Source organism: Nylanderia fulva, unplaced genomic scaffold (assembly GCF_048542155.1).
Source record: "Nylanderia fulva isolate GAGA-0341 unplaced genomic scaffold, ASM4854215v1 Scaffold205, whole genome shotgun sequence".
In the NCBI taxonomy this organism is placed as follows: domain Eukaryota; kingdom Metazoa; phylum Arthropoda; class Insecta; order Hymenoptera; family Formicidae; genus Nylanderia; species Nylanderia fulva.
The window spans coordinates 102,339-122,711 of NW_028190270.1; the positions used below are offsets into that span (position 1 = coordinate 102,339).

Here is a 20,373-nt window from a genome sequence, read left to right on the forward strand (position 1 = left end):
TCAACTACTAAAGTTTTGTCCACCCATATACTTTAGATACGTTGATGATATAATAATGGCTGCTCCATCGGATTCCATAGATCACACATTAAATCTATTTAATTCTTTTCACGAAAGAATCCAGTTTACTCTTGAAATTCAAGATAATAATAAAATTAATTTTCTCGACTTAACATTGATATTAAAAAATAACAACATTATATATGATTGGTACCATAAAAAATCATTTTCTGGTAGATATTTGAACTTCCTGTCTCAACATCCTATGAGTCAAAAACGAGGTACGATAATGAGGCTAGTTGATCGAGCCTTCTTATTATCAAATCCAGAATTTCATAAAAAAAATTTAGAGTTACTAATCAAAATATTACTTGAAAATAATTATCCTCTGAAATTAATTTTTGACACAATGAACCAAAGACTAAAACATTTAATAGAAAAACGAAATATTCTTACAAACAAGAATGACCAAAATGTGAAAGTCTCGTATTTTTGCATCCCATTTTTACCGACACTCACTGAACAATATAGAAACATCATTAAAGATACGAATGTTAAACTCTCTTTTAAAGTCTTAACAAATTGAATAAATATATCAAAGTACACAAAGATCCTATTCCTAAGGTTTCAAACACCAATGTGATATATACGATAGACTGTAAAGAGTGCAATGCATCGTATGTTGGTCAGACTAGTAGGAAATTATCTACTAGAACATCGATCTAATATACACAGAAACGTAAAAAAATCTGTAATCACTGACCATAGATTAAAACATAATCATGAATTTTGTTGGGACGATGTAAAAATACTTGACAAAGAATCACAATATAACAAAAGATTGATTTCAGAGATGATATTTATAAAAAGGCAAAATAACAGTCTTAATTTAAAAACAGATATTGATGGCTTGCCAGTAATTTATGACGATATAATACATAGACTACCTAAGATTTAAAAATTAAAAAATATGAACAACTAACTATTTTCTCAGTTGTGTGGTCGTCTCTTTGGGAGATAAAAATCATTCGTTATTGTAACCTCGAGCAATCAACATCTGTGCCTCCACGTCACAATATAATATCTTACTCGATTTAGCTGTAAGTCTATTTTTATTAATTTACTTATCTTCAATGTTAATTTTTCGTATACTTATGATTTTATAGACATATTAACAATGGCTGTTATCGTGATTCGCAACCGACCTCCTAACAGAACAATTAGCGAGAGATCTGTTTCGCGACAATTACATATAATGACGTTATGAGGAATAGAATATATACTAAAAATGCTCATGCTTTATAAATGCGTTGATCTCGTGTGTTAGAATATAGCTTGACTCCGTATAGTTTTATTATAATGACAGTGATGAATAATTTATTGTTAATTTCTACTAATCTTTAATTTTAATTGATGCGCTGAAGAAGGTTGAAAAAGACAACCGAAACATACGAACGAATTTATTTCTGTCTAATATTTAATATTTTATGTTATAAATCTTTTCGCAAATAAATTTCTAGTATAGAACTTAATTAGCTCTTATTGCCTTTTTATTTGTAGATTAAAATTTTCTAAAGAGCTGTTACAAATTATATAAAAATATTGAAGTATAAATTTTTTTATCAATTAATCTGAAAGTGATTGCCTCCCCCCCTGGAAAAAATTCTGCGGACGCCCATGCGTACAAACATAGAATTGTAATAAAAGCGAAGCAGAGAATTTGTCTATCACAGTCTTTATTAGAGTTGACGATTTTGCCCGAATCTATAGATATCCGGGTATCCGATTATTCGGATAATGATATTATCCGAATTTTAAATCCGAATATTTGAATAGAATAATCCATAAGTTCAAAATCCGAATATCCGAATTGATTCGAATCAAATCTTTCGGGCCATTATCTTATGGATTTGATTTCTAATTTGTATCCGAATAATGAATTTTTCTGTGTGTGAGAGAGCAAGAAATAAAAAATAAAACTAAACACTCTTGTCTTTGCTAATTAGCGATTAATAATTACGACAAATTTTGCTTATGTCAGACTTGAGAAGCAAGCAACACTAATTATTATAGGGTATTCATTGAAGATTGAATCATGAATTAAGGATGGATTTTCTGACTAAATTGAAAATGATTTCTCTTTTTTCCTCGGCAAAAATGTTGGAGAAAATTAAAGATAATAATCTTTGAGTTAAAATATTAAATTATTAAATATTAATTATGATAAAAATTAGAAATTTGCAAAAAATGATGATCTTTTTGACATGTTCACTGAGAAACGAGTTTTAAAATTGGTCAGAAAATCCGTCCTTAAGCGTTTATTCAAGCTTTACTACATACCTTGTATATTATATGTATATCCATGATAACGATATAAATAAGAAACGAAAACAAAAGCTTGCATGTCGTTTTAACGTTTTAAGTATTTCTTTCATGAAGTAGGATAAGGAGAGCGAACTTTGGGTGAAACAAGTGGACCCGAATTCCGTCGTAAAAACGAGTTCGAGATTTGGCCACTCGCGTCGCATGAAACGTTAATACTACCATTTCTATTGGTTCTGCGATTATGCGAATATAACCTTATAACCTATTCTGCAAATGTCTGCAAATAATCGATAAATGCAGGAACGAAGAATAGCGTCTTTCGGTTAAAAAAGTCAGGCGAATCGTGACGGCATCAATTTTAATATTATCTGACTGTGGCATATAATTTTATACGTTGTATGCAATAATTGGCGAATTTTTCGTACAGAATCATGTGCACATCAATAAGCAACTCGAGGTAAGAGAAAAGTATACCTGGATCTTTTATATTGTAATTTAATATGTAAATCTAAACAAAACAATTATGCGTAAAGTATTATTATTGTTTTAAGATTAATCGCATTCTATGAAATACATGTATGTATTATCACTATAATGTGAAATGCTCCAAAATGCTACAAATGTGCCAGCAATTACTCTGTTTATATGGCTAATTGCACTATTTTCTGTTGTTGCAGAAAAGTTACAGATCTATCTGATCCATTAATGGCAAATCCTGTACGAAGTGCTACAGAAAAATTTAGCTTTACATGGCTAGTGGAACACAAGGAAGCAGTAAAATTGCCCTGCACAAATTGGGTCTGTTCAGGAGATGACAAATTTCTTCGTTTTCGTCAAATTAAACGAACTTGTGAATTTCGGAAGAGAGTGACTGTCCATTTAGATTTAAGAGTGACGGTTTACTTGGGCGGTGTAACATTTCCTTTGACAAAATACATAAAGAGATTGGATGTGTCAAAGAATTAATAAATCTTCTGAAAGATGTCAACAACTTAACTTTATAAGGGATATAGAGATTACTCTACATTCATTTACTGTTTTTAAATTATACATTATATCGTGAAGTAAAATTGTAAATAATTTGAAACCATTGTCGGTTAATTAAAATAAGAAGCGACTGTATTTCTGAAAGCAGCATCTATTGTAATTGTATATTTTGTACGTGTTGAATAAAAAGACGAAATGAGAGACAAGTTAAATAAAAGTAAAAGTATTTGTTAACAATTAACATTTTCCCTGTACTTTCTGTTTTTTCCGATTTTCATGTTGGCTTGTTGGCTTTGTGTTTTCTGTTGATAGGAGTATTTTTCGTTTCCGCGTTTCAGAACCTGCCTTTGTATATGTCAACTTAGCCGCTTTCTTCCTTTCTTTAGTCTGCAGATTCTCTGTATTTGTGTTTTTATTTGCTTGTTTGCAAATAAATTGCATACGGGTCGTTAAGAAGAATCGTAACACTGCATGAGTTAACTTCTTTTCGTGCTCTGGACATCCAACGAATGGAAGTGGTGAAATACTTTCGATGGCTTTAGTGACTTCAAACAAAGTTTCCGCATTCAAAATATGAAGATTCAGCGTGTCCAAAGTAGCCTTTTCAAGGACTGATATTAATGATACCAACGCTACAGAGGGGTATATAAGAGATCCTCTTGATTGTAATGCAATGAGTTTGTAACTCGCTGGCATATCTTCGGAGGATGGTAATTGCGTGCTTTGTATGCAATTTTCACACACTGCAGTTACACCATCGATCTGAAATATTGCGAATCTTGTTGCTTTTCGAGCAATATATCCAGCCACATACGCCAAGACGAACTCAGATGTACTGCAACTAGAATAGTCGTGTTCTTGTAATATAGAAACTGCTTCAGGAAGAATATCCATATTATTTCCTCTGTCGATTATCGTGTCTAGTTGAGCATTCCACTGTGCTTTTCTGTCATTTGCATTTGGAAGGTCTTTGATGTTAATTAAGACGTTTAATATCTCTCCGCCGGAGATATTGCTTCCTTTTGGCGGCTTCACCAATGAGTACGTTGATACAAGTCTATATATTTGTATAAATAAAGAGGAATCTGGATGATCGTTACACCCACAGCAGCTTCGCATCATTCCGAAGAAGCGCTATAAAAGCAATCAAAATGTGAATACAACAATGACATAATTCAAAGGGAACATTTACAATAACAGCAACACTCAGTATGCAATATAGTACCTCTAAAGCATCCTGATTTAGCCTCGCTGTCATCAGATACTTAAAACCCACGTCTTCAGTGAGATATTTGCAAATTTGCAACGTAGCTGTCAGTGAAACCTTAAGTCCGTAGAATGTTGAGTCCGACATGAAATGATAGCCATTGTTTTTAGCCTCATTTTCCCATTTCTCTATGTACGTAATAAAATCTTCTACTATCTGCAATACAAGTTTAAAGTCGTATAAAGTAAGTGTATAACATTGTGTATTATTATAAAGTAAAGTACAGTATAAAGTAAAAGCAATGAAGTGTGTTATTACTTTCCAAGATTCACTGCCTGGTTTCATAGTACCATACGGTGTTCGACAATTCATAGCCTGAATTAAACGTTTCATTCTGCGGGAAAAGGATTGTGCTGGCTTCGAATCACGTAGGTCCGGCTCGTATTCAAAAAGTTCCATAGCGTCTGCTGCTCCGAAAAACTAGAAAAAATGTTACAGTTAAGTTAGATGCGTCAAATATTACATATACAATCATGTTAAATTACACGTCTAAAAAAATTATGTACTTCAAATGCCAAAGCAACATTCATTTTTTGAAAATATTGCGGTTTTATGTGGTCCTCAGTAAGCTTGTACGCAACCTTCAAATTAAAACCTTTTCGGTTTTCTATTTTTACTATAGTGTACCAGTGCGAAAGCTTGATTATACCGTCAGGAGTTTGAAAATAATGACAACAATCCATCACAAAACACGATGTGTAGATAAGGTTGGAATACTACAGAATTGTTTATTCAGTTATTTACTATATTGGAAAATAGTGAAAAATGAGGAATACATGCTCATTTTTGTTTCTACGTTTATCTTTGTAGATATGAGAACCTATACGATACAGTACAATTCTATATTGAAGAAAAATCACAAAAAACGCGAGAAAACTACTTTCTTTTCTGCAAGCAACCACTTGTACGTATGTCGCAATCGACTTATGAATGGTATGTATTGTTTTCTTTACCCATGTTTCTGCGAATTGAATGAGAAAGTTTCGTAGACACTTAATCAGATGGGAAAAATCGGAAATGAACCAGAGTCTACGAGAATTGTCCACAATGTGTTCGCAGCTGACATTATCCGCTGTTATTCCGAATTTAGCCCACATTGATCTATTCCAGGTAGCTCCGTCCGTTGTGACCACATCCACGTGCAATCCAGACTTTTCCGTAAGTATAATGCACTCCATTATAATTTGATGAAGCACAGTTCCTGATGCACAACCTTTGCTTAGGAAACAAGCTAGCGACTGCACCCATTTTCCTCGGAAAGGTTGAAACATTACTACGAGCGCGTGATCACCTCTTTTTCTTCGGTCATGCAGAGGAGTGTACTTTCCTAGGTTCGTGAAACCTTGCATCTCCAGTCTTGCACTGCTAAAAGACACTGTCTGCGACAGCTTCATCTCATCAATAAGCAGCACTCCTATGGCAAAACGGTTACAATTATATTGGTGCTATATTATATGTATATAATATATAGTGCTGGAAAGATTACGTTATTCAAAATAGACTACGTACCGTGCGTTTCTGTAATTTCCATGTGTGCAGTCTTCTGTTTCAATACATCGAATGTACTTTATTGGAACCCGTACATGCCTTTCATGTTTTGAATGTATCGATCGAGGGTTTTTTTGCACGGCAAAACAAGGATTTTGTGTTTCCGAATGTGCTCATACGCACGCCTACTCTTAATTCTTAAAAGAAGGCATTCAAAAATCCACTGGTTATTGTACCTCATGCCTTGCATACTTTTAACATTTGATGCAGCAAAACAAGCTCGCACTGCCATTTTTTGAGCTTCCGGCAACTTTGAAATTGTCGCCTCAACAACGTCTGCATCAGCCGCAGCACATCTATTTCGTAAAGAAGTAATGCGTTGCTTTAATCCCGTAATCTGCAAATATAGATATTTATATAGAAAGTATAGGTATTTATCAAATAAATTACTAAAATCAAGAATATTTGATTTAATCGAAGAGTACTTCTTTTTATTTCAACTGTTGACTATTTCTCTAATAAATAAAATAAAATGTTTGCAAATTTGATAATTTAGTACAAAAGAATCAATTGTCTTCAATTCAATAATTAGTTTTGTCTTGTACGTATGCTAAATTTGTTTACACGTACCTTTCGTCGGAATCTCATAATTTTTTTTAGCCAATTTTTAACTTTATTACGCATGTTTCTTGTCTTTTTCTCGCCATTGCACTTATTCTTAGCCGTATCTCGTTTTCGTCTAATAACCAAGCATCGTGTTTTATTGCACTCTGCGCACCTTCGACTAGGACGACCGGGTACACCATCAGTTTTTCGCCAAATATATCCAACACAATGTTCTGCCCTGTATAACATACAAATAATTTTTACTTCAAGTATATTACACATTAGGTGTTTATTAAATTAAAGGTACAGGACATTTTTATTATACACTCACTTTTTTTCATCTCCTATTCCTACTCCTGGACAAGGAAGTAAAGTTGATACCTTTTTTAATATTATACATCGAACATTTCCTCGATGCTAGATATTTCTTCCAATTCGGTTACATGCACCTCTTTGTCTTCGATAAATACCTGCAACAAATTATAATTTGATTACAAAGAAAGGTTTCAATTTCGACACATAAATGTATATATCCTCTGCGCTACATAAAATGACAATATTGTAAATTATTGTACACTTTTGATTAGTAATGACCAAATGCATTAATTGATATACCAGAATATTTATTACATTTAAAATATTTGTAAAATTAATATATAGTTTAATAATATATAATTTTAAATTTATTTTAATAATTTATTATTTTATCACTAATATGCCTTTGTGAAGGACATCCCTTCCAGAAACCACTGCTTTTGTGATACTTACCGTAATTGTCATATCTTTTAATAATGTTACACGGACTGTAGTGTTGTAAGGATCGTTCCAATTTGTCCAACAGACTTTATCAGGAAAAACTTTCGAAAACCACTGTTGCGTTGGAAGCTGGATCGTATCCACTTTGTCTCGTATCACCAGAAAATCCTCAATAGAATTGCGATGCATCGGTGGTGATTGCATAGAGTGTACGAAATCAACATCACATATATTATTATTATTATTATCCTTGTTAATAGAGTAATCTTTGGCTACAGATTGGCAATAATTTTCTTGCTTATCATCAGGAAGTCTGTTACTCGACAGTAACGTGCTCTCTGCAAGAATTTGTTGCTTCATTAATATAGAAGGCACAGCCCCTTTTTCAAAGTCGCCCTTTCTTTTAACAATTTGAAAATATTTCCATTTGGTAAATTAGTGATGAAATATTTTTCGACTTCGTCCTGTCGAAAATGCAATTCACAAACGTGACTACATTTACGTAACGTAACACATATTCCAGCACGGTCCATTGCCTGTTGCCATGTCAATAACATATCATTCTGTATAAATATAACAAATAATATTAAAACGCATATATATTATGTAAAAATCGACACTAACAGAGTGAAATGCTGATGATATATGTTATTATAGTGATATGCGTCAGTTCTTTATACTTACTGTGCGAGGTGTGAATAAACTAACATAATTTTCTGCTTCATATTTTTTTTTTCCACGCCGAGATCCACAATTTGGGATTACACAATACGGCATTTTCCAAAATTATCAAAAAGTTTGCCAGATGAAATTAATCAAATCGATGCCGCCCGACATTTTAAAGTAAAGTTACATTCGCATAATCATAATCACAGAACCAATAGAAAAGGTAGTACTAACCCACACAGCACATGATATCATTCGAATATTCTGTACACATACTGTTAATCTACGCAATATACATAAGATACTGAGAATATCTTTATAATATCTCTTGCAATATATTATTTTTCGTATATTCTTAGAATATACTTTTAATATTTCTTACAGTATATTATTATTAGTATATTCGCGTATATTTTCAAGATATACTTTTGAATTACGCTGAATATTCGTTCAGGATGTCGTATAGATGGAGCCATTTGAGTGCAGAACGTTTTGGCGCGTAAACATACACGCCACGCGGTTTGTGATAGTGTTTTTTCTATGATGGTGGGTTACCGGTCTTTTTCCTGTGATATCTTGCCGCATGACGATGTGAAAGTAAGTCTGTATATTTTTATATAATTTTTCGTAAATATAAATCCTTTTCATTTCTTTCAAAATTTATCTTATTTTGTGTAAAATATATTATATCTTTCACTAAATATATTATTATATAATTCACTATAAAATATGTTTTACAACTGCAAGTTAACCTTAAAATTAATAATCGGACAAGCCCGATTGCAACAATACATTTTCTTTTGGAACAAAAATATGTATACCTATATCTTATTTATGTTTCTTTCTAAATAAAGAAAGACATATTTTTGGTTTTAAACAAGACTTAAAGCCAAAATAATGTTGGTGCAATCGACCCTTAAACTTCAGATTTGTTTTATCGTGAACTTACATTTTACATTTTATATACTTTCTTTTTAGTCTAATCTATTTTATTTCTCATTGCATTCCTGTTCCTTAATATGCATGCATATTATTTTGGTACATTTATTCTAATATTAGCCTTTTTGTATATTGATGATGATGTACCAAAATATGTCTTTGATGCATTTATCAAAGTATAATACAATTAAACAATAGAGGAAGCTAATATATAATAAAGTAAAATGTGATAAAAGTAATAGAAATCATATATATTGTATATACAATATATTGTATATACAAAGAAATAGGTTATATTTTAATAATTTAGATGTACTTTTTTCTGATTTATTAAGATTTTTATTGCCTGTCGCTTATATGTGTCTTTGATGTATTATTAGTCTTATAGTATGTCTTCGATACATGATCAAAGTAATACAAACATAGGCAACTAATAATGAATCAAAGATGTATCAAATATTTTACAAATATATTCCACATTAATACATTGTTATACAAATATAATCTTTTGTAAAATTTTTATAACGCAACTTTTCATAATTTTAGATCAAACAATTGACTCATGTGACAAGTCAAGATGTAAAAACTTCTTTTTTACGGATAATGAAGAAATTGTTTTCTAATGAATTAGCAGTGCAATACAGTTGGTATGGAGCAAAAAAAAAAGAAATTTTTTCGCAGTTAAATATCTGCAAAATAATCATGTGTAAGTAATAAATAATAGAAAGTATTTATGAATATAAATTTATATTACTTGTATTTTTTGTATTACTGTTAAATTAAATAATTAAAATTATTTTATAAGTTGAATAAAGATAATATTATTCACATACGAATATCATTTCAATAATATTTAATATTATTTATTTTATAAATTTAACATATATAAGATAGGCAATAAGAGCCAAATCGCGGATGACAGTGCGTTATTCTAAACGAAACTAAATTTTTTCGTTAGAATTAAATACCTGTGCACAAGGCACCAAATTTTTACTTGGGCACGGCCAAGATATAAAATTGGAATAATCTCTACAAGAGATTTTTAATTCCATGTATCCCCTATTCCCCCTAAAGAAATAAAGTGCGAGAGAAAAATATAGATCCGAAAGTCGCAGAATCGGGAATCGAAAGCCTAGTTAAACTCTTAATTTATACACGCTGGCTTAAAGGCGTTTATTTACCAACATTAATATATATAACAGAGAAAAGTATAGAATCGAAAGGATCTGAATAGCTCAGTTGGAAGAGCAGTCGCCCGGCAAGCGAAAGGTCTCGGGTTCGATTCCCGATTCTGCGACTTTCGGATCTATATTTTTCTCTCGCACTTTATTTCTTTAGGGGGAATAGGAGATACATGGAATTAAAAATCTCTTGTAGAGATTATTCCAATTTTATATCTTGGCCGTGCCCAAGTAAAAATTTGGTGCCTTGTGCACAGGTATTTAATTCTAACGAAAAAATTTAGTTTCGTTTAGAATAACGCACTGTCATCCGCGATTTGGCTCTTATTGCCTATCTTATATATGTTAAATTTATATTTATATTACAGAGCCTAGTTAAACTCTTTATTTATTTTATTTAATGAAGCAAAAGAAATATATAAAAGTTGAACATTTTTAAAGATTTTTTATAAAGTTTTATATTTTAATTATTCTAAATTAAATCTAAAATATATTTCTCTTCAATGTTATTAATAAAAAATTATTTTTTAAAATGTTTTTTTAGGTGTAATAAGAAAAGTACACAAGAATGCTAAAAGTACAGACGAACAAATTTCTAATCCCATAAAAATATGGCTAGCACACGCGAAAGAACGCCTACAAAAGCAAACACCGATAAATATTTAATGTTTGTCTTTACATACATATTTATATATTTAATACAATAATTATTAGTCCGCACACAACTTTTCTGGTAATGTTCCAACAGATAGTTTAATGATTTTTGACTAATAATTGCTGGTCTTTTGCGTTATATAACTCTGCGTTAATAACTCTGTTTTAGCAATATGGTACAAACTGATGTGCAATGTTGATAGCAATTTGTGTTAAAATAACTTTCTTTTATTTTCAATTTTAAGTTCTTTTGTTACAAATGTAAATTTTATTTTTTCCAAATGATTAATTCCATTTTTTTTGTTTTTCTAATTAATATTTTATTTTATTTTTATTTTAATATCAAATATACAAGGTGTCCTGTAATTGGTGAAAAATCTGCTAATGGCAGATTCTTGAGATCATTTGGAGATGATTTTTCCTCAACGAAAATGTTAAGAGATCATGTTTTACAGGTTTCCAATTTTTATCATCATATATCTCTATAATTAAACTAAATTAAAATTCTATTATATAGTAAACTCTATCTTAAATTAACTAATAAAGAATGTAATTTTGATAATTTTTTAACTTAATTTAATTTGCAAAAAGTTTTCAATCGTTTATAACTCGAAAATTATTGATGGCTGGACATTTTCGCTAAGGAAAAATCGCCTTCAAATGATCTCAAAAATCTGCTATTAGCAGATTTTTTACCACACTCATCTGTATATAGTATCAGATTATTCAATTCTTTATTCTTCCCCTGAGGAATTGAAGGCGCTTTTGAAGGAGCGTTCCCCAACCTTACACAAACTCTTACAATCTTTACTTATATCTACTCTTATCTCTACTCTTACATCTAATTTACAAATAACTTAATTCTACCTTAACCTACTTATCTACTACTTTAGAGAGAGAAAGAGCCGTCCCTACCTATCGCTTCGCTTCGGCTTCCGATTCCCCATATATTCTCCACCACCTCATTCATACCTCACTCATTCTCCTCCTCATACTTCCTTCCTCCTTTTCCCCTCCCTCCCCTTTTCTTCCGTTCTTCCCTCTTCCCTCTTTTTCTCTATTTCTCTCATCCATCCTTCCCCTTCTCCTCCTTCCTGCAATATTTCCTTCATTCTTTCCCACCAGTTTCCCTTCTCCCCTTCTCCCCCACATTCTCCTATCACATGCTCCCATGTTTCTTCTTCTATCCCACATAACCTACATCTTCTTTTCTCCTCTTCTTCCCAGTATCTTGCCCCTCTCATCTCATTGTTCATTCTGAACCTAACTATTCTTTTCCATCTACTTTCCCCCCATCCCTTTCTCAGGTATTCCGGTAAACCCTCCTCCTTCCATTCCCCATACCATCTATTATATCTCGACTCTCTTATCCTCTCCCATCTTTCCTCCTTTTGCCTTTCCCTGTCTTTCTGCTCCCACCCCTCATATACTTCCTCTCCCCTTCCCCTTTTTTCCTCCACCTCTTTCCCTTCTATTCCTCTTTCTTCCCAGAATTTCTCCCTCTCTTCCTCCCACATCGTTCTTTCCTTTCCTCCTCTTATCCTCTCTTTCATATCCTCAAAACATTTCCTCGCTAAACTTCCTCCCCTTCCTTCCTCCAACTTCCTCTCATACCCTACCGCCCTCCTTCCTGCCCTTATCCTAAATTTGTCTTTTCCCATCTCCTCTCTTACCATATACCCCGGCGTGCACCAGTCTACTCCTAACGTCCACCTAATCCATCGCTCCTGCATTGCCTCCATCTCTCTCCTCTCCTTCCATCCCCATATTTCCGCCCCATATTCCGACACCGTCCACACCAACCTTTCCATTAGCCATACTCTTTTCATCCAGTCTCCTGCAAACCTTCTCTTTCCCATTCCCCACACCTGTCTTATCACCGCTCCTGCTTTCCTAACTTTGTTCTTTACCTGCGCCTCCTGCCCCCCGTTCCTCTGTAGCTTATACCCTAAATATGTAAATTCTTTCACTTCCTCTAACCTTTTTCCTTTCCATCTCCACTCCACTCTCTTCATTCTTCCTCCTCCCTTTTTAAACCTCATTACCTTTGTCTTATCCACATTCACCTCTAACCTTTTCTTGTCCATATAACTCTCCATTTTCCCCAACATATGTATCATCCCTTCCTCATCCTCCGCCAACAGTACCATGTCATCTGCGTACGCCAAACAATGCACCTTTTCCCCTCCCAGTTTCACCCCCCCCCCCCAACCTCCTTTTCTTAGCACTTCCTCTATATCCGCTATCAGCAAACTGAATAAGTGCGGACTCATTGGGCAACCTTGCCTCACCCCCCTTGCCGTCCAAAAATTTTCTCCCTCCTCCTTCCCCACTCTTACCTTACTCCTCGTTTCCCTGTACACCTCTTCTATCCTACTCCTTAAACCCTCCCTCACTCCCCTCCTCTTCATTGCCTCCATTAACACCTCCCTATCTACCGAATCAAACGCCGCCTTCAGGTCCATAAATGCCGCGACTACCTTTCCTCCCTTCTTATTTACCCTCTTATTCACCAGATAATTCAACACATAGATACTATCCATCACCCCCATTCCCTTCCTAAAACCTGTCTGACTCTCCGGTATCATATTCTTCCCCTCCATTTCTTCCTTTAACCTTTCAGTTAAAATCCCCACGTATATCTTGTATAGCGTTGGCATCAATGTCACTCCTCTATAGTTTTCCACTTTATTCCCCGTTCCCTTTTTCAACAGTGGCACTATTATCCCTTCTTTCCACCTCTCCGGCCATCCTTCTCCTCTCCATACTCTGTTGCACATTTCCCATACCCACTCTTCTACCCTCTCCCCTCCATATTTCCATACCTCACTTGGTATCCCATCCTCCCCCGCTGCTTTTCCTTTCTTCAGTTTTCCCAGCATCCTCTTCACTTCCTCCCTGCTTATCTCCTGCTCCTCATCCCTCTCCCTTTTTTCTTTTCCTCCTCTTACCACTTTTACCTCTATCCCTCCCAATAAATCCATAAAGTATTCCTTCCATTCCTCCGCATTTATCTCCTCATTCACCCCTTCTCTCTTTTTCCTTTCCCTGTTAATAATCTTCCATACCTCTCCTTCCGTTCTTGCCTCTATCGCCTCCTTGTACCATCTTAGCCTCTCCTCCTCCCTTTTTCCTTTACACATTAGCTTATATTCCGCCCTTACTTTTCTATATCCTTCTCCTCCTCCTCCTTTTTTCCTCCATTCCCTTAACTTTTTCCTCACTTCTTTCCTCTTCTTCTCACATTCCTCGTCCCACCACCCTTTCCTTTTCCCTTCTCCACTCTCTTTTACTCCTTCTCTCAATTCCTCTTCTATTCTTCCTATTTTTTTCCTCTAGCTCCTCTTCAATCCCCTCCTTCCACCCCTCTCCCCACTCTATTTCCTCTCTTATTCTTTCTTCTCCCCTCTTTGTCCATCTCCCTCTTTTTCTTATTCCTTTTCCCTCCCCCCCTTTTCCCTTTTCAGCTCCTCCTCTTCTTTCTAGCGTTACAATCAATGGGTGATGGTCCGATTCTATGTTATCTCCCACCTCCATTCTCTTTATCCTTTCTTTTACTCTATCCTCTCCCACCACGTAATCTATCACCGATTCCCCTCTTCCTCCTGTGTATGTGTACTCCCCCTTCCTATCCCCTCTTATCCCTCCATTAAAGATTCCCCATCCTACCTCTTCCAACTCTTTTATCAACTTCTTCCCTTCCTCATTAACTTTCTTGTCCTTCGATCTTCTTTCTTCTTCCTCCTCCCCTCCTATCACCCCCCCCCTCTTCTACCTGTCCTTGCGTTGAAATCTCCTCCCAAAATCGTCCAATTATTTTCTTCTTTCTCTTCCATCCATTCCTTCATTTCCTCCAATTTCCTTTCCATGTCCCCGTTGATGTATACGCCTATTACCCTCCACTTCTCTCTTCCTACTTCTAAATCCGCCATCATTATTCCCTCCGCCTTTTCTCCCATTCCTGATACTTTTATCTTCCCCCTCTCCTCCCTTACCCCCATGATCATTCCCCCCATCGGTCTTCCTTTCTTCTTTCTCCTCTTTGCTGCTTGCTTCTCCCATCTATATCCTTTCGGTAACCTCTTTTTAATCGCCTCCCACCCCCTTTCCTCTATCCATGTTTCCATCATCACCACCACCTCCCAATCTTCTATTTCCTTCCAGAACTTTTCTTCCTTATTCTTCAGCCCTGCCACATTCCAAAAACCTATTTTCCATTTCTCTCTTACTTCTCCTCCTTTTTCCTTTCTCTCCTGTTCCTTTCTCCTTTCTGCCTCCGTCTCCCTTTCTCCTTCCTCCTTTCTCTTCTTACTATTGTTCTCCCCTCCTCCTTTCCTCCTTTCTTCTCTTCTCCCTTCTTCTATCCCTTTTTTTCCTCCATTCCTGTCTTCATACCCCCTTCTTCCCCCCTCCTTTTCTCTATACCTTCTCTAATTTCTCCTTTCCAGTTTTTAAGCACACCTTCCTCCTCTTCCCATCTCCACCATACATCATTGATTTTTATCCTTCCATAGCTCGTCGATACATTGTTTCCTTTTCTCCTTTCTATCTCCGCGATCTCCATTAGTCTCCATTTTATCTTTCTCTCTTCCCATGTTAAATCATCTTCTATTCTCACCTTCTTTCCTCTTAATATCCTCTTCCTCTCCATTACCTGTCTTTTTTGTTCTCTACTTCCTAGTTTCACTACCACCATTTCACCTTCCTTTCCCTCCTTTCCTTTCAACATCCTTATCCATTCTATTTCTGCTTTCGCTCCTATCTCTTTCATTAATTTCTCTACTCTTTCCTTTACACCTTCCTTCCCTTCCTCCATTCTTTTTATTACTATGTTATTTCTTCTCTCTTCTCTTTCCTTCCATTCTAATTTCTTTCCTATATCCTTCACTTTTCCTATTATTGTCTCGTTTATCCCCTTACTCCCTCCTTCGCCCCCCTCTCTTTCTCTTTCCTCCTTTCTTCCTCTTTCCTCTACTCTTGCCTCCAAATCTATCACTCTCTTCTCCAGGCTCTCTATCTCTTTTCTCAGTTCTCTTCTTTCTTCTCTCCATTCCCCCTCCTTTTTCCAAATTTCTATCTTCAACTTTCTCATTTCCTCGCCTAACTTCTCTGTTATCTTCTTCCCTATCTCCTCCATCATCCTTCTTAACTCCTCCTTTTCTATCCCCCCTACCTCTCTATTCAGCCTTTCTGTCTTTTTGCTCCTTCTTAGGCTTCTTTCCTCTTTCTCCTTATCCTCCTCTCCCCCTTCTTCTCTTTTCCTTTTCAAAAAATCATCTATACATCCCATACTTCTCCTCCTTTCCTTCCCTAACTCATCTACTCTTCTCGGCCTCCCTGCCTTCTTTTTTATTTCTTCCTCATCTCCCCTTTTCCCCCCTTCCTCTAACATCCTATCTCTATTGGTCTCTATCCTCCTATCTCTAATAATCTCTTCATTTATCATTTTTCCCTTATCGCTTTCTTTCTTTGATTCACTTATTCTATGCTCCAACTCGCTCCAACTCGCTAGTGAATTCCCTAGTGAATTCCTTATCTTTATCCTCTACTACACCTACTCCCTACACCTACTCTCTTTCTTCCACGTGTCTACGTGTCCACGTGTCTCACCTTTTCCTACTTTCTATTTTCTAACTCCTTACCCCTTTATCTTCTCCTATCCTTCAATCTCTCCTCCTCTTTTTCCTACACCCTCTCACCTCCTATCTCCTATTCACCTCACCCCTTTTCTCACTCTTTTCTCACAAATATCTGCCACGCTTTCACACACCTGTCACTCACTCTCTTACCGGAACCGGAAGCCCTATATGTATATATATATATATATATATATATATATATATACTATATATATACACACATGCACACACACACACACACACACACACACACACACACACACACACACACACACACACACACACATTATATATGTAGGTATATATACACACACACAGGGTGTTATATATATATATATATATATATATATATACAGGGTGTTAAAAAAGTGTCGCATTTGCTCAGCACCATTCGATAGAGAATGAAAATCTAAGAGAAAATGTCTAATACTATTTTTCGATCTGATGAATAATTTTACCGCAATTAATTATTGTAATCAGTCAATCAGCGCGGAGTTACAAGAGTAAGTCAGGGGCGGACGCGCGAAGTTAGCTGCGGCGCGGCGGCAACCGCGCTCACGTATGGTACGCAGTTTTACTTTTTCATAGCATAAACAATATTCCCGCCCCTGACTTACTCTTGTAACTCCGCGCTGATTGACTGATTACAATAATTAATTGCGGTGAAATTATTCATCAGATCGAAAAATAGTATTAGACATTTTCTCTTAGATTTTCATTCTCTATCGAATGGTGCTGAGCAAATGCGACACTTTTTTAACACCCTATATATATATATATATATATATATAAAGAAAAATATGAAGATCGATTAATGATAACCAATTGGATAACGATTTAGATATCTGAACAACTTTAAATAGATTCAGATCCGCACAAAAGTCGTTTATTTGGATCTGGATCTTTAATAAAATATTTAATCTCGAATCTATCTCGGATATCCAGATAAACGGATAATCGTCAACACTAGTCTTTATTTACCATAAATGAACAATAAGTGAACTACAAAGAAAAAGCACACTATCGCGACTATGCAAAGACAAAGGCACGGAGCGTACCTAGGCTTGGTAATACTCGCGGATCAAAAGCGAAGGAAACTCGCAAAAGCCTCCCTCTCCCCTTGGTCCCGTTCTTAAGCTACTCGATCCTAGAGACCTGGTCCACGGGGAGATAGGGTATTTCTCGGCGTGCAATTCAATTCGAAGCGATCGACTTAAACAAAATAAGTACACAAAAATACATTGTGCAAGTGACTTAAAGCAATAATAAGTAATATTATTTCACTATCCATATTGCCGCATGGATATCAATAAGTGAAAGTTTGATAAAACGATTTCATTGCTCGTTGAAAAGCGCATTGTAGACAGCCTGGCGTAAGAATATAAATTAAAGCTTAAGGCTTAAAACAACCTTAAAGTTAAAAACAAAGGCTTCAATCTTACATCACTTATTATAGATCCGGCTTTACAGAGGAGAAGTGGCTCGGGAAAGTGCAGAGATTCTTTTGCAAGCAGGTCCGCTCGTTCGTTGCCGATGATGACTGGGGATTCAAAGTAGTTTAACAACTAAATTTTTCAGCTTGCACTGATAAAGAACATATCTAATTTTTATAGTTAGATTGTACGTTTTACTCGATATTATCGGGTTTCGTAAGCTTGACAGAACACTAAGGGAATCAGAAAAGATCATGGAGCATTGTTAATATTTTTTTCCAATATAATGTTGATAGTGTGAGAAATAGCTAGAGCTTCGGCTTCGAAGCCGATTCTCAAGATGTGAAACTTTAAAGTTGACATACCTGCGGCATTCGCATTATCCGATGTACACCAAGAGGAAGTTGCTTGGTCAGATTTGTATATCAAAGTGGCCCTTGGATGTTCATTTTATATCCATTTTAGATCTATGGACATTGGATCCAAAATGGATATAAAATGAACATTCACAGGATATTCTGTGCTATGTGGGACTATTTCTAAAAAAAAAGAGGGGGGGATACTTGTTCTAGCCTAAAAATTATGCTATTTTTAAACCACTCTGAAACTCGATAAAATATTACCGTAGATTAAAAATTAAGATTATTTTGACGCTTGAAGTTTCAACTTTAATGTGAAATCGATATAGTTTAAAAAAAATTATTTTATCTTTTTATTCTATATTTTAGAAAAAGACACACATTGTTTTATTCATTAACATTACATATTTTTGATATTTTAGACCCCGATAAAAAAATTTCTCAAAAAGAGTGATGGCAAAAAGATCTGTTTTTTCTCCCATTTTATAGAGTCAAATTTTTGGACCTCAAATTTCAAACTTTTTTTATCCCAAATAGTACTATATGATGAGACATTAATCCCAGAGAAATTTCAAGTTAACCATAGGCACGGTTCCGGAGATACGAAGAAATGAAAGTGATAGTTTCTCATGGGGATGAAAGTGATAATTTCTAGTCAGGGTGTATGAGAAACTATCACTTTCATTTCTTTATATCTCCGGAATCGTGTCTATACTCATCTTGAAATTTTACTGGGATTAATGTTCCATCTAATAGTACTATTTGCCATCACTCTTTTCCTCAAAATAAACTGCAAAATTTATCTCCAAAACGCCATTTTAAAACTTTGTAATCTTTTTTGACTGAGTTATTGATTTTGAAACTAAACCCATTTTTTTTAAAGAATGATGTCAATACTCGGTGAAAAATTATTGTAGGCAAAAAATTAAAACATTTTGAAACTTGAAATGTCAACTTTAATGCGCTGTCGTTGATGTACACAATTTTTTTATTTTCTTTGTTCTAAAAATACAGATTTAGTTACAAAATTGTGTAATTCAATTTTAAAAAATCGTAGAAAAATTAAAAAATGGCATTTTATAGGCAAAATATTGTAGTTATGAAACTTGAGCAGAACTTAAAAAAATTTTTTATCGAGATTTAAAGTATCAAAAATATGTAATTTTAAGGAACAAAACAACGTATCTTTTTTTAAAGCCTAGAACAGGAAGATAAAAAAATTGTAAAAACCATCGATTTCGTTAAAGTTGAAATTACAAGCTTTAAAATGCATTTTTAATTTTCAATTTACAATGATTTTTCGCCAAATTTCAGCGAAAAATTTTATTTTTGAAATTAATATAATTTTTAGGATAGGAAATGTGTTTCCTATTTTTTTTGTGTATGTAGTATGTATTATGCATTGATTTTGAAGTAAAAAGTTGTCTTAGATTTAATAATTACTCTCTTTTATGCCCAGGATCATTATAATAAATAATTTAATTCTTATCACCAGTAATATCTACGTAATATTATTCTTAAAAAACTTGTTTTGTAGATCAGATGCAGATGTTGAGCTGGTTCAGATATAGTTGATATGGGATTCACTTTCTTTTGAATCTTTCTCAATGCATGCAGCTCCGAAATATAATCGCGTGATTAACAGCAAGTTATTTTGTGAGCTCCACAGATGATTGAATTGTATTTCCAGCAAGTAGAACTTCTAAATCCTTATTTTAAAAGTATTTTCCGAGGTTGTTTGTAGATGTATAGTTTATCATTAATGTCAAAAGGGAAATGCCCAAATCTGACTATCGGCGCCCATCAATATGAGTGTTGTTAGCTAGATCTCGTCTAATAGAACAAAAGTTCCATGCATTAACTCAGTTAGATCAGGGATATCAGCATTTTTTCCTTTTATTATTTTCTACATAAATGTGAGTTGTCATTATACTTAATAGGTGTTGGGATTGCCCTTTTGATGAAGTTGACATTATCTCTCTCTAGTACGTATTGGAACTTAAAAGAAAGACCATAAAAACTTCGATTTTGTGTTTATTCTAAAAAATTGTGAACGTCACATCTGACAACTGC

General features: G+C 34.5%; 2 protein-coding genes and 1 long non-coding RNA gene across 5 annotated transcripts; 2 read left to right on the forward strand and 1 right to left on the reverse strand.

Moving 5' to 3' along the window:
* Nucleotides 1-2,320: 2,320 nt before the first annotated feature.
* LOC114928061 (uncharacterized) lies at nt 2,321-8,846 on the reverse strand. 3 transcript variants are annotated; one of them, XM_085482452.1, is made up of 9 exons: nt 8,114-8,846; nt 7,442-7,992; nt 7,005-7,143; nt 6,698-6,911; nt 6,089-6,464; nt 5,533-5,993; nt 4,838-4,999; nt 4,538-4,735; nt 2,323-4,446 (listed from the first exon to the last, which is right to left on the reverse strand). In XM_085482452.1, exons 5-9 carry the CDS (start codon nt 6,108-6,110, stop codon nt 3,550-3,552), a joined length of 1,740 nt encoding a protein of 579 aa, XP_085338578.1. In that variant the 5' UTR covers nt 6,111-6,464; nt 6,698-6,911; nt 7,005-7,143; nt 7,442-7,992; nt 8,114-8,846; the 3' UTR covers nt 2,323-3,549. The 3 variants fall into 3 exon arrangements, with proteins under 3 accessions (XP_085338579.1, XP_085338578.1, XP_029154993.2); XM_029299160.2 differs by having other exon boundaries at nt 7,442-8,846; XM_085482453.1 differs by lacking the exons at nt 5,533-5,993; nt 6,089-6,464; nt 6,698-6,911; ... (1 more) ...; nt 7,442-7,992; nt 8,114-8,846 and adding an exon at nt 5,086-5,524 and having other exon boundaries at nt 2,321-4,446.
* Nucleotides 2,392-3,529, forward strand: LOC146723350 (uncharacterized). The gene is made up of 2 exons (XM_085482454.1): nt 2,392-2,782; nt 3,003-3,529. The coding sequence occupies exons 1-2, from the start codon at nt 2,757-2,759 to the stop codon at nt 3,289-3,291; spliced, it is 315 nt and encodes a 104-aa protein (XP_085338580.1). The 5' UTR covers nt 2,392-2,756; the 3' UTR covers nt 3,292-3,529.
* On the forward strand, nt 8,580-19,208 carry LOC114928060 (uncharacterized). Its single transcript, XR_014924626.1, has 4 exons — nt 8,580-8,692; nt 9,581-9,740; nt 10,760-10,948; nt 17,965-19,208. It is a non-coding gene; the product is annotated as an uncharacterized LOC114928060 (long non-coding RNA).
* Nucleotides 19,209-20,373: the final 1,165 nt, after the last annotated feature.

Bases quoted from the DNA above. Each gene is read 5' to 3' on its own strand.
- LOC146723350 (XM_085482454.1), top strand. From the start codon at position 2,757: ATGTGCACATCAATAAGCAACTCGAG. The intron at 2,783-3,002 runs GTAAGAGAAAAG...CTGTTGTTGCAG, and splicing joins ACATCAATAAGCAACTCGAG to AAAAGTTACAGATCTATCTG.
- LOC114928061 (XM_085482452.1), bottom strand. From the start codon at position 6,110: ATGGAAATTACAGAAACGCACG. The intron at 5,000-5,532 runs GTAAAGAAAACA...CATTTTTTCTAG, and splicing joins TTCAATTCGCAGAAACATGG to TTTTTCGGAGCAGCAGACGC. The intron at 4,447-4,537 runs GTACTATATTGC...TTGCTTTTATAG, and splicing joins TAAATCAGGATGCTTTAGAG to CGCTTCTTCGGAATGATGCG.